Source organism: Trichechus manatus, unplaced genomic scaffold (genome assembly GCF_000243295.1).
Source record: "Trichechus manatus latirostris isolate Lorelei unplaced genomic scaffold, TriManLat1.0 scaffold00202, whole genome shotgun sequence".
NCBI classification, from domain to species: Eukaryota; Metazoa; Chordata; class Mammalia; order Sirenia; family Trichechidae; genus Trichechus; species Trichechus manatus.
Window position 1 is genome coordinate 2,808,469 of NW_004444138.1, and position 13,029 is coordinate 2,821,497.

The 13,029-nt window shown below is 43.3% G+C and overlaps 1 protein-coding gene across 1 annotated transcript in view; it reads right to left on the minus strand.

Annotated features, from left to right (window-relative positions):
• The window catches only part of DSCAM (DS cell adhesion molecule), a 987,413-nt gene that overhangs the window by 120,465 nt on the left and 853,919 nt on the right, over window positions 1-13,029 (minus strand). The window contains exons 19-20 of the mRNA XM_012558972.1: window positions 10,783-10,938; window positions 3,324-3,457 (exon numbers count right to left, since the gene is read on the minus strand). Of these exons, the coding sequence (XP_012414426.1) occupies window positions 3,324-3,457; window positions 10,783-10,938 (290 nt within the window). The remainder of the gene's footprint in view (window positions 1-3,323; window positions 3,458-10,782; window positions 10,939-13,029) is intronic.

Below are 13,029 nucleotides of genomic sequence, written 5' to 3' on the forward strand. Positions count from 1 at the left end.
ACATCGAAGGAAGGAGGCCATGTAAAGACGGGGGCAGAGATTGGAGTGATGCATCTACAAGTCAAGCAATGCCAAGGATTGCCATCACCAGAAGCTAGGAGAGAGGCATAGAACAGATTCTCCCTCAGAACCTTAGAAGGAAATCAACATGGCTGACACCCTGATTTTGGACTGTCAGCCTCCAGAATTGTGACAGAATACATTTCTGTTCTTTTAAGCCACCCAGTTTGTGGTACTTTGCTACAGCACCTCTATGACAATAACAAAAAATCCCATTGCCCTCAAGACAATTCCAACTCATAGCGACCCTATAGGACAGAATAGAGCTGTCCCATAGGGTTTCCAAGGAGCAGTTGGCAGATTCGAACTGCTGACCTTTTTGGTTAGCAGCTGCGCTCTTAACCACTATGCCACCAGGGCTACAGAGGACAATAATACAATATATGTGTTGGAATTCCTTACCCCTATAATGTGGATGTAATCCATTTGGGAATAGGGCTTTCTTTTTTACATTAATGAGGCTATATCAGAGCAGAGTGTCTCTTAAGCTGATCACCTTCAAGATACCTAACAAGCTGATTCAACAAGCAAGTGAGAGAAGCAGAGACGGAGGAAAATGTATGCCAAGACGCATGAAGATCGTCAAGGAGCAGAAGCTCAAAGACAAGGACCTTCCCCCAGAGCTGACAGAGAGACAAAGCCTTCCCCTAGAGCCAGCACCCTGATTTCAGACTTCTAGACTCCTAAACTATGAGGAAATAAATCTCTGTTTGTTAAAGCCACCCATGTGTGGTATTGCTATTATAGCAGCACTAAATAACGAAGACACGGGGCAATGGGAGGGAGGAATGGGTGTCCTCAGTCAAATGCCTCTCTGAGTAGAGCAGTATGATTGCCCAGCATTGTCATCTCAGCATCAGTCCTGCCTTGCATCTCTGGGCTGGATACTAGGCTTCAACAGGTGAAAGTTAACTGCATATTTGAAACCAAATAAGGAACCCCAGAAATATTCCAGAACCATCTCTGACCATTTTACATTTAAATTTTTACTTTATCCCCAGAGGTACCACTGCTGACATACAAACAGTAAAACATGTAACTTGTTTTTTGTTTTTTTTCTCGCAGAGGGAGAGATCCTAGTGGCCTGTCCATGTGCTCCCCCACTCCTCTATGATCACCTGTGCTCACTGTCTGAGGAACTAGTGGTCTTCGGCCCCCTGCAGAGTCTGGACTTGGGAAAATGGGTCACTTTTAAAGGTAAGACTGATTAATAGCCCACACATTCATTCCATAAATACTTATTGAATGACCACGCATGTCAATTTCTACGCCAGAAGCCAGGCAATAAAAAGATGGATTCAACATGGCAATCACCTCAGAAAATATCATATAACTTCCATGAAGACATAAGAAATTTAGTGTGCGTATAAACCTTTGTTTTGTTTTACTTTGTTTGATTTTGGGTTTAAATTGTTGCTGATGTTAGTTGCTGATGAGTGGATTCCAACTCTTGGCGACCCCATGTATGCAGAGTAGACATGTTTCCACAAGTGCCCCTGGGTGGGTCCAAACTGACAACCTTTCGGCTAGCAGATGAGCACTTAGCTGCTTGCACCACCCAAGGACTCCTTTAGACGTAAGGCATTGTGATTGCCGTTTTTGTGTTTCTATTTCTCTATAAAATTTCCATTTTGATATACTTTCTTTAAACCTGGACTAAGAAACAATCTAACTTGACATTTAGTATTCAGTAGCAATAATAATAAATACGACTTTGAAATATTAGTTTAAGTACCCTAACTTTTAATTCCTCCCTAATAAACGGAGCTATTGTAATTGTAAGGGTCATCACCAACTAGCTGCTGTTAGTTGACTCCGATTCATGGTGGCCCCACGTGTGTCAGAGTAGAACTGTGCTCCATAGGGCTTTCAGTGGCTGATTTTTCAAAAGTAGATTGCCAGGCCTTTCTTCCAAGGCACTTCTGGGTGGACTCAAACCTCCAACCTTTTGGTTAGCAGTTGAGCGTGTTAACTGTTTGCACCACTCAGGAATGTGTACAAGTTACCAGTTGCCATTGAGTTGATTTCTACTCATGGTGACTCTGTGTTGCAGAGTAGAACTGTGCTCCATAGGGTTTTCAACATTATGACCTTTTGGAAGCAGATCTTTCTTCCTAGGTGCCTCTGGGTGGGTTTGAACTGCCAACGTTTTTTGGTTGGTAGTTGTCATGGATTGAATTGTGTCCCCCAAAAACATCTGTCAACGTGGCTGGGTCATGATTCCCAGTATTGTATGATTGTGTACCATTTTGCAATCTGATGTGATTTCCTTATGTGTTGTAAATTCAATCACTATGATCTAATAAGATGGATCAGAGGCAGTTATACTGATGAGGTTTACAAGATTAGATAGTGTCTTAAGCCAATTTCTTTTGAGATATAAAAGAGAGAAGTGAGCAGAGACACATGGGAACCTCACACCACCAAGAAAGCAGTGCTGAGAGCAGAGTGCATCCTCTGGACCTGAGGTTCCTGCGCTGAGATGCTCCCAGACCCGGGGAAGACTGATGACAGGGACCTTTCTCCAGAGCTGACAGAGAAAGCATTCCCCTGGAGCTGACGCCCTGAATTTGGACTTGTAGCCTACTAGACTGTGAGGGAATAAACTGCTCTCTGTTAAAGCCATCCCCTTGTGGTATTTCTGTTAGAACAGCACTAGATAAGACAGTACTCAGATAAGCACTACTAAGACGGTAGTTGAGCATTTAACTGTTTGCACCTCCCAGGGACTCTGTAAAGGTCATAAATCCTCATAAAATCCCCTCATTTCTAGCACTACAGGAGACTGCCTGCTGTTCTTTCTCAGTGTGGGATGGAACAGGGAAGGGAGATGGGGGCGGAGGGGGGGCGTGGGGCAGGGAGGTAAGATCAGAGGAGAAGGGAGGAGGGAGGAAGGGAGGGAAGCGCATTTAACGATGAGTCCAACAGCAAAATCAATAGGTGTTGTCCACTGACTATCAATTAAGGCACAAATAAGGCCTTTGCGTTTTGATTTTGATAAGCCTGTAGGCATTTTTTTGTGGGAACTCACCAAATAAACAATAATTCTAGACAATTGTGTCCCCTATCACAATTCAGATGGGTATGTCCAAATGAGGAGTAAATGAGGGCTTTGCTTTGCACGTGGAGACAACAGGGGGAAAATAAAACCACTGGGAAGACCCAAGTATGTGGAAAACAAAGGAATGAAATTGTCTAAAATGAATGCTCGCAGTTAACTTCTGGAAGATGCTTGAAAGGCACTTGGTTATTTACCAACTTACTGTGGGGTAGGGGTGGGAGCAGAATACAGTGTACTTCCGGATGATGCCATTCAGCTTGAGAGGGGGAAGCCAGGACACAAAGACCGTGGAGGCTGAGGCCGCAGCTGCCTTGACTCCCGCTGGTGGACCTGGAACTGGAAGAGCAGCGCATTTAGTCACCAAAATGGCGCTTCCACAGGCCCCCAAGGTCCCTCCTCCCAACACAGTGCCCTGCTCCAGCTGGGCCACATGCTCTACTCAGCACTCCAAGGACACCTTAAGGCTCTGTTTTCCCATTTCAGTCCATAGTGATTTCCTGCCTCCAACTTGTGAAGAATTTAGCTTCTGGGCCATTCTTTTTTCTGCTATGAAATTGACTTTGAATAGGCTGGGATTGTACATCTTGCCTCCTGAGTTAGAGAGGAATGAGCGAGAACTACCTCCATCATCAGAGACCCTGCTCTTCTATACCCCCAAACCAAACCTGTTGCCCTAGAGTTGATTCTGACTCATGGTGACCCCATGTGTTACAGAATAGAACTGTTCCATAGGGTCTTCTTGACTGCAATCTTTATGGAAGCAGATGGTCAGGTCTTTCTTCTACTTTCTTCTAGTGGGTTTGAATCACCAACCTTTAGCTTAGTAGACAAGCACTAACCAGGGAGCTTTCCTTGCTCCAAACACTTTGTAATGGTGCCTCCTTTGGTTCAGGGGAAGATTGGAAGTATTTTTTACGAGTATGAACTTTTAGGAGCCCTGGTGGTGCAGTGGTTAAGTGTTTGGCTGCTAATCAAAAGGTTGGCAGTTCGAATCCACCAGCTGCTCCTTGGAAACTCTGTGGGACAGTTCTACTCTGCTCTACAGGGTCACTATGAGTTGGAATCGACTTGCTGGCAATGTTTTTCCCCCCCTATGGACTTTTGAGCTAAAGGTTCATTGTTCGTAGATGTGACAAACTCCTCTGTAAGTGATCTGAGAACGTAGGAAGTAGTAGTAACAATATTAAGCATGATTTGGGAGTGAGATTGAACACAGAGAACATAGGCACCCCCCCATGTTTATCTTTTTGTTGTCCAGGTAGAAGAAGGAGGATGGAGGTGAAGTGGGTGGGGATAAGTGAAAAGAGCATTAAAGCTCCTACTGAGAGAAGCCACAAGGCTCTTGCTCTGTTCTTCATTGGTCTAACTGTCCAGGTGGAGCATGGTTGCAACCTTGATGGAGGTCATAAAATTCAAACCAATATAAGTTCCTTGTAAGCCCCTGGAGGAATCTTTGAGTCTCTTACTGCCCCAATGACAACATAATTGCTCATTGTTACAGATTAAACTGTGTGCCCCCTCCCCCTTAATGAGATTACGATGTTGGAATCCTAACCCTTATACCTGTGGATTCACTCCTGTTTGGAAATAGTGCCTTCTTTGTGATGTTAATCAGATCTTATCTGGGAAGGGTATATCTAATCACTTCAGAGTTATAAAAAGAGCAGATTAGACACAGAGACTCACACACACGAGGAAAGATAGATGCTATCCATGTGAGGATCACCAAGGAACCAAGAAACATCCCGGGCTACCAACAAGGAAGGACTCATCTTGGTAGAGACCCTGATTTGGACTTTTAGCCTCCAGAACTGTGAGAAAATCAATTTCTGTTCCTTAAAGCCACCCACTTGACATTCATTAAATATTCATTAAATATTTTTTGAGTTGAACATATATCACATAATTGTCACCTTTATTCTTTTAAGTCAGAATAACAAAACTAAAAACGCCAGTAAGAGCTAACTTGGGTGGGGCAGAGTCACCATTTGAAACTATAAAATCTTAGTTTCAGTTTTTATCAAGTCTTGCTAACAGCCGAAGGTCTAGCAAAGGGAGTAGGCATATGTGATAAAGCCTAGCTTAATAAGTCTTTATGGAACAAAATTGTCTTGGGCAGGGAGGGCATTTGTGTTTAGGTTTCTACAGGAGAAGGCAATAGTCCAGACATCCACAGTCTGGTTCAGCAATGCAAGGGTTTCTCCTGAACACCAAGCATGGAGTGGATATTCTCTTTTTTTATCTTAACGGACTCCCACAATCGGCCAACGGTCTCCATTCATTCTGTAAAGCGAACCATCTGGCTGACACCCTCCATGATGAACACTCTGCTCTGGCTAGCTTCTCTTTAGGAGCCCAAGCACTTCAGCAACAACCAGTTGAGTGGCTGCTCAACAGGAGGCCGCCATGTTTGTTTCCAATCTGTTTGTGCCAATTGTACTTGTCATTGCAATATTGTAATTTAATTGATTATGTAAATAAATGAAATATGAGCGCAAAATAAAGCTGTTTCTGTAACAATTCATAAGAAAGGTGGGGAAAAAGGAAGTTCAACTAGGTGTGGACAAGACCACTGAGAAAAATGGGACAAATGGCAAAAATCAATAAGGAGTCTTGAGTCTTGTTAGCAAAGAGATTGCTGGCAAATGGCAATATGGTCTTACTCCACTTTCTAGAAATTTAAACTGGAAATCGCAGAGGATACGTGATGAACATGCTTATGGAATAAAAGATGATATAAAAGTTTAATCTGTGAGCCCAAAAGGTACATAAATAACCCTGGGTCAACATCAGATGATTAGAGAATAAACATACATTTATATGTTTTAAGTTAAAATGCAACATTTAAGGTATGGCTGGTCATATTAAAGCTTAGTGAGTCCTTGCTTTAATTCATAATTTCAATTAGCTTGTCTGGATAACATCAGATTAAAGAGCATTGCTGATGGTTATGCAAATTCACACACATGCACACATATACATGTATACAAATGCATATGTAAATACATTCATACATACACATACACACACAGAAGCCATTGCTTTCAAAGTCTACTAAGGTGTGGTTACACAGACACTTGAGCATTTATAGGCATATACTCTCCATGCCTTCAAGAGCACATATGGTTCAAGACATGGGTGGCTAGAGGATTCATAGATATCCAGATTTCTGTTATTTTTCACCCACTTTTAGCTCTAGCTTTAGATGTCAACCCCCCCAAAGAGATCACTAACACGTGAAGGGCAAAGATCACATAGTATACCTGCTGGCCTTCTTCATCTAGTGCCTTACGGTGTTGTGTGTACCTGTTATGTACACAGTAAATATTTGAACTTAAATAAAAATATTTTTATTTATGTATATGCAATGTTCACATTTGCAAGAAAGGATCAAGGCTGAAACTACCTTACGCCTTCAGAAGTAACATAATAATTGGAAAATGAATATATTTCATTCGCCTTTGTGTGTTCTCTTTTTCCTGTGGTTTTGCTTGGATTATAGTCTGTTAAATAAAATGGTATTAGGATTTCACAAGTATTTTAGAATTCTGAGTTACTTGTCTTGCACTCAAAACAGAAAGCCAGATCAGCAAATCATCTTTCGTGCTTTTGCAGCAGTAATCAGGATGCAAGTTCTTATTATATGCACAGCCCTGGGGAGGATCTGGAATTTAAGCATTTCTCACAGACACTGTATGTCCACAGAACTGAGACTATGTTCATGGACCTGAGACAGTGTCGATTGGCCAGAGACTGTGACCATGAACCTGAGACAGTGTCCACGGACCTGAGACTATGTCCACGGGCCTGAGACTGTGCCCACGGGCCTGAGACTGTGTCCACGGGCCTGAGACTGTGTCCACGGGTCTGAGACTGTGTCCACGGGCCTGAGACAGTGTCCACGGGTCTGACACTGTGTCCACGGGCCTGACACTGTGTCCACGGGTCTGAGACTGTGTCCACGGGCCTGACACTGTGTCCACGAGTCCAAGACTGTGTCCACAGGCCTGAGACAGTGTCCACGGGCCTGAGACTGTGTCCACGGACCGGAGACTGTGTCCACGGGCCTGAGACTATGTCCACGGGGCTGAGACAGTGTCCACGGGCCTGAGACTGTGTCCACGGGCCTGAGACAGTGTCCACGGGCCTGAGACTGTGTCCACGGGCCTGAGACAGTGTCCACGGGCCTGAGACTGCGTCCACGGGCCTGACACTGTGTCCACGGGCCTGACACTGTGTCCACGGGCCTGAGACTGTGTCCACGGACCTGAGACTATATCCACAAACCTGAAACTGTGTCCATGGGCCTGAGCCTATGTCTGTGGACATAAGGTACCCGTGGGCCTGAGCCTATACCCATGGATCTGAGATGAAGCCACAGACCTGAAACAACATCCAGGACCTGAGACTATGTCTGTGGACTCAAAAGTATGTCCATGGGCCTCCAAGCATCCTAAGACAGAGCCTGAGAAACTACTTAAGGCAGGAAAGATACATTCTCTAACCAAACCTTTCAATTGCAAATCATCCCCTGAAAAAGTCAACTTTTTGTTTTCACTAGTGATGACGTTTTTATTTAAAGTTATCAGAACATAACAACATCGTTTATAGCTCTAGGCTGAGACTGAGCAAGTAGGGACACTAGGTTACGAGATGTGTTGGGCATAGAGGAATGAACTGAATGTTTGTTTGTTAATGTATAAATGTTTCTTCCCTTAGAGGAACATCATTGACACTGGAACTTCAACCTGTGCCTGTAACAGTGCCTTGTTGAGGAAGAACTTAGTAAATGTTAGCAACTATTATTTTACTGGAATTCTATCCAAATTTTACATAATTTAATTAAGTTGGCAGTCTAATCCAGACTTCAAAATTATAATCTTTTATAATAGAAGTATAAATAGAATCTATATTCTTAATTTGATTATGCATTTCTTCTGTGATGATTAGCCCTTGTCCTTTCTTCCAGTCTAACACAAAATTGTACTCAGTTCTATAAACTGCTCAAATGCCTCTTATATCAGATATTGAGGCTGCAAAGAGGGCTGGCACACTTCCTCACCATTTCTAAATCAGAGAATTTTTCATGTGAATCTGGGAGGTAAGCCCATTATTACACTAATTTTTCTCTCCTTTCCCCCAGTCTCTGCTCAACTTGTTTTTGAAAATGGTGATGAATCCCAAACAAATATTGACACCTAGTTCTGCACCACTAATTAACCCACTACAATTATCACATGTGGAATTCTTCACCTCTTCCAGAGGGTAAATGGTGTGACCAATGGAGGGTCTTCCACAGTCAATCGCCTCTCCACACCCTATTGGCACTGGATTCAAAGCACAGAACAACTGACTGACAAATTAGGCCTTGGGGTCAAGTTTCGAGGCAGAACTCTATGATTCCTAAAACTGGAGAATTAATTAAAAATGGATCCAAAATTTTCATTCAATGTAGAGCTGCAGAAAGCTTTCCCTTCCTATTGGATTTCTGTACATTCTTCTGCAAAATGCAGATGTCAATATTTATGCTGCTAATCAATTTGCTCCTTAAAGAATAATTCCAATGACATTTGTGTTGTTTAGCAATGCAACACAATGTCCCACTCTCCCCCTTGCCCCGACGCTGAAGGAGTGGAGAGCAAATAAATATTTAGTGACAGGAAGCATCTCACTATTTGTAAAGCATCACTTTACTCTTTATCTATGAATTTTGGGGAGTAGGATTGTTAGGCCATTTTGTAGATGAGGATAGTCCAGTACAGTGAAAGCTAGGTAAGTACCCAAAGTTCCAAAGGCAGCAAGTGAATGAGCCAGCATCTAAACATAGGTCATTGTATATTATACCTTTTCGGGTTAAATTATGACTATCTTCACTTTGTAGATATCTCTATATTATAATTTGTGACTTCTCAATGACACTGTATTTTGACCTCAGCTACCCCTAAATAATCCAATTTGTTTTAGTAGAACTGGCTGACACCGCCACATTCCCAGGAAGAACGACCTGTGTGTTCTTGAAAACTAAGCTAATTATGATTACTCAGTGTGCAGATGCTATAACATAAGAAGGGCTGGAGAGAGGGTGAACTAACGGGTGAGAGTAGGTGGATGGGAGTGCTTAGGGGAACAGGGCCTGGTTTTCTGAGTGAGAACAGAGAGTGAGAGGGAAGAAGGCAAGCTCTGAAGGTCAGGGAAGGGTTGTCAGGGGACAGAAAGGCCTAAGAGAAGAGTCTTTTCAGGCCTCCAGGCCTCTTGGCATAGGTCACTAGATTTGTGTCCTTGGGACAGAGCTAGCATGGAACAGAAGCATTTTTTATATTCTATGCAACAGAGGAGCTTGTATAGACATCCAACTTGCCAACATATGGGAGGTCATGGGCAATGGGTAATGGCTCTCCCACGCCCAACCTGCCCAGCTTAGTAGGGAACAGAGCCCTGGGGAGAAAACAAAACAAGTTGCAGAATCAAATCAGGCACAGCACTTGGGTATTCTAATGTCTCAGTTGCTACTCCATCTCTCATATAATTCTGTGCTCTGATCTAGAAGGTTCCATACAAGTATCAATTTGACATCATCTGCTCCTTCTCTTTTATTAAGGTGGTGGAACCCTGGTGGTTCAGTGGTTAAGAGCTCAGCTGCTAACCAAAAGGTCTGCAGTTGGAATCCACCAGCCGCTCCTTGGAAACCCTATGGGGCAGTTCTACTCTGCTCTATAGGGTTTGCTATGAGTCAGAATTGACTTGATGGCAATGGGTTTGGATTTTTTTTTTTTTTTTAATTAAGGTGGAGACAACATTTCTCACTACTGCTATAATATTTATTAGATTTTAAACTGTTCTTCAGACAAGCGTAGATAAGGCCCCTAAGAGTTTCCCTTAAAACGACGCAAAAACTATTCTATTTGCCATATGGTTTCTGTAGGTTTAGGCAATCGTCACATAACCAAATCCAAACTGTACAGAATAGCAAGAATTAATTGCCTGGAACAAAAAGAACCAAGATCTAAAATTTCACTAAATTATCATGAATCTGTTCAAGAGAATAACATTAAAAAAAAAAAATACCATGAAGCTCTCAAATTAAGGACTTATTCTAAAGTGATGCAACTGGTACAGAACAACAGGACTTGGACCCAGTGCATAATTTTCAAGAAATGACCAGAGCTTATACTAGTAACTAAAAAGGCCACTAAAATTATTCTAAGAGGATAACACAAAACAGGTATGGTGAGTATTACAGCTCTGGGACAAAAAGCCTTCTTGTTTAAAATAATACTTGGCCAATAAAAAAGAAAAAAAAAAAGGAGGAAGAGGAGGAGGAGAGAAGAAAAAGGTGAGGTGGGGGAAAAGCGGGGGGGAGGGAAAGTGGGAGGTGGGGAAGAAGAAGAAGAGAAGCTACAGGGAAAGAGAGTAACAATAAATAGAACAAAGGCAACCCAGGAAGCTGATAATCTGAATTTCCGTGCAGCTGGGAGATTTTGGGAGGGCAGCATAGAGGTTTGCTGGGAACTAAGTCAAGAGTAGAAAGGTGGGCTCTCTGATGGGACCTTTCCAGCAATACCTTCAGCCCATAAATGCTGCCGCTTGGAGGAGCCTCGTGCAACCCCTGGTGTTTAAAGCAGGAACTGAACTTTCCACCCACGACTCCTCCCACTTCTCACCATCCTCTTTGGTCCTGATGAAGATCTGTTCACTTCGGACCCCGTCTCCCGCGCGGGTGAAAGCCAACACCTGGATGCTGTAGTTGGTGTATTTTTCGAGCCCATCCAGCTCCAGGGAAGGCTGCGTGGTGGTAACGTTTTTAATCTCGCCCAGCTCTAGAGAATAGGAATAAGAAAGCACAATCCTGTCACCGTGGGGTAAGCACTGTCTTCCCCTGCACCACAACCAACCACCTGTCACCCATGGAAATTACTCAAAGGTACTGGGCACAGCCAGCGAGGAACACTGAAGCCATGGGGCGATTTGGTAAAGATGATTCACACCAAACCGCCACAGGACACCAGCAGAAAACTGGTCTGAAAAACAGGACAATTCACTCCAAGTGTTAAAAAAACCAACGCCAGAGCCATTGTGGTAACTCCCAGAAAGGATCTCAAACAGTTGCTAATCAAGCACATTCCTCACATCCCCGTGCCAAGAAGCCTAGGACCATATATTGCTCGCTCTGTAAGTACACTCCTCTAACTATTCATTGGAGTCCTTGAATGGTGCACACTGTTAACTCGCTGTGCTGCTAACCGAACAGCTGGGGGTTCAAGTTCACCCAGAGTCACCTCGGAAGAAAGCCTTGGTGATCTACTTTGGAAATAGCAGCCATTGAAAGCCCTCTCGACCACAGTTCTACTCTGCACACATAGGGTCGCCATGAATCAGAATCCACTCAAGGCAACTGGCTAACTATTCATTAGGAAGCTTTGTAAGTTGAGGGTTTTTTTTTAAACTAATTTTACTTTAGCATGCATATATTTTTAAGTACCTAACTTCTTCTCAAATATCAGAGCCAAGGCAAGGTGGCTCGACAAACTTCTCCCCTCACCTGGAGTGAACCTCTCTCATTGTCATTGCTGAAATGACATGCTGATGTGTAAGAAACTTGGTGTTACCTAAAAATGCCTCAAGCTATGGAGTGGGATCAGCTAATAATATTCAAAGGCAGAACATTATGATCTCCCATCTTTGGCATATTATATGTGGCAATTTTAGAAAACTGATAAACGATGTGTTAAATACCTACATGAGGGTTTGGGCCCCCGGATTTTGAAATGAGTCACCTGTGGGAAAGGGTCAGAGGATGAGAGAAAGCTCGAAGACCTGTTCATTGCTGGGGGACATGGCTGTTTGTGGGAACACTTGGTACCATGTGCCTTGTGCCCGGTAGGGCTGGAATGTGCGGCAGAGGTCCAGGAGAGATTCCTTGATGAGGAGCTGCCTCTGGTGACAGCCACTTTGGAACACATTTAGAAAGCAGTCAGCACCATCTGTCTGTCTCTGTCTCTCTTGCCTTAGTAAAAAAAAGCTACACGTATAATATGCTTACTTAGGTGCCTATACTGTTCGAAGCATAATTATTAATTCATTTAACCCGCATAATGATCCTATTATTTCCACATTTTATGAACGAGGAAACTGAGGCAGAGAGAGGATCAGTCACTTGCCCAAGGTCATAGATCCTAGTAGACTGGCTGACAGCATGGGCCACAGAATGAGATGTTATGGCCTTGAGTCCACAGTCCACACTCTGAGCCCCTTTGCCACACTGTCCCTCAGTGAAACAATTGAAAATAGGCTAAAATGGAGGATTGGAAGAGTCAATATGTTGGGCAGACCGAGTGGGCTTTCTGCCTGCTTGGTTTTCTCTTCCTTCTCTTTGTCTTTCTTTACCTTTCTCCTTCCAGCATATAGCACACAAGTTCAGAGATGAACAGCCACCTATTTTGTGATTAGGATGACTCCAGAATGTCCTTTGTGTGTTTGTGTGCATGTGTGTTTGTCACCAAAAGGATGACAGTTGAACTGTAAGTAGCAGAAAAGCAAATTTAAAGCCGTCATGGGGTAGCCGAGGGCAGAGATTGCCTGTGTAAGGCAAGGGTTGTGAGGGAAGTGGAGGGTAGGGCACCATGAGGGACATGCGGGTCACACACACAGTCCTGGACCGCAAACATGAGACAAAGACCTGTTATCACAGTTGTTATGGGTTGAATTGTATCCCCCCAAAATGTGTTATAAATCCTAACTTCTACGCTGTGGTTAGGTTATAATCTCATTTGGGAATGGGTTGTCTTTATGACACAGGATTAGTGTAGGGTGTGTCTTAAGTCAATCTCTTTTGAGATTAAAAAAAAAAAAAAAAAGATTAAACAACCAAGAAGAGAAGCAGAGATGAGGGAAGAGAAATGCCAAGCCAC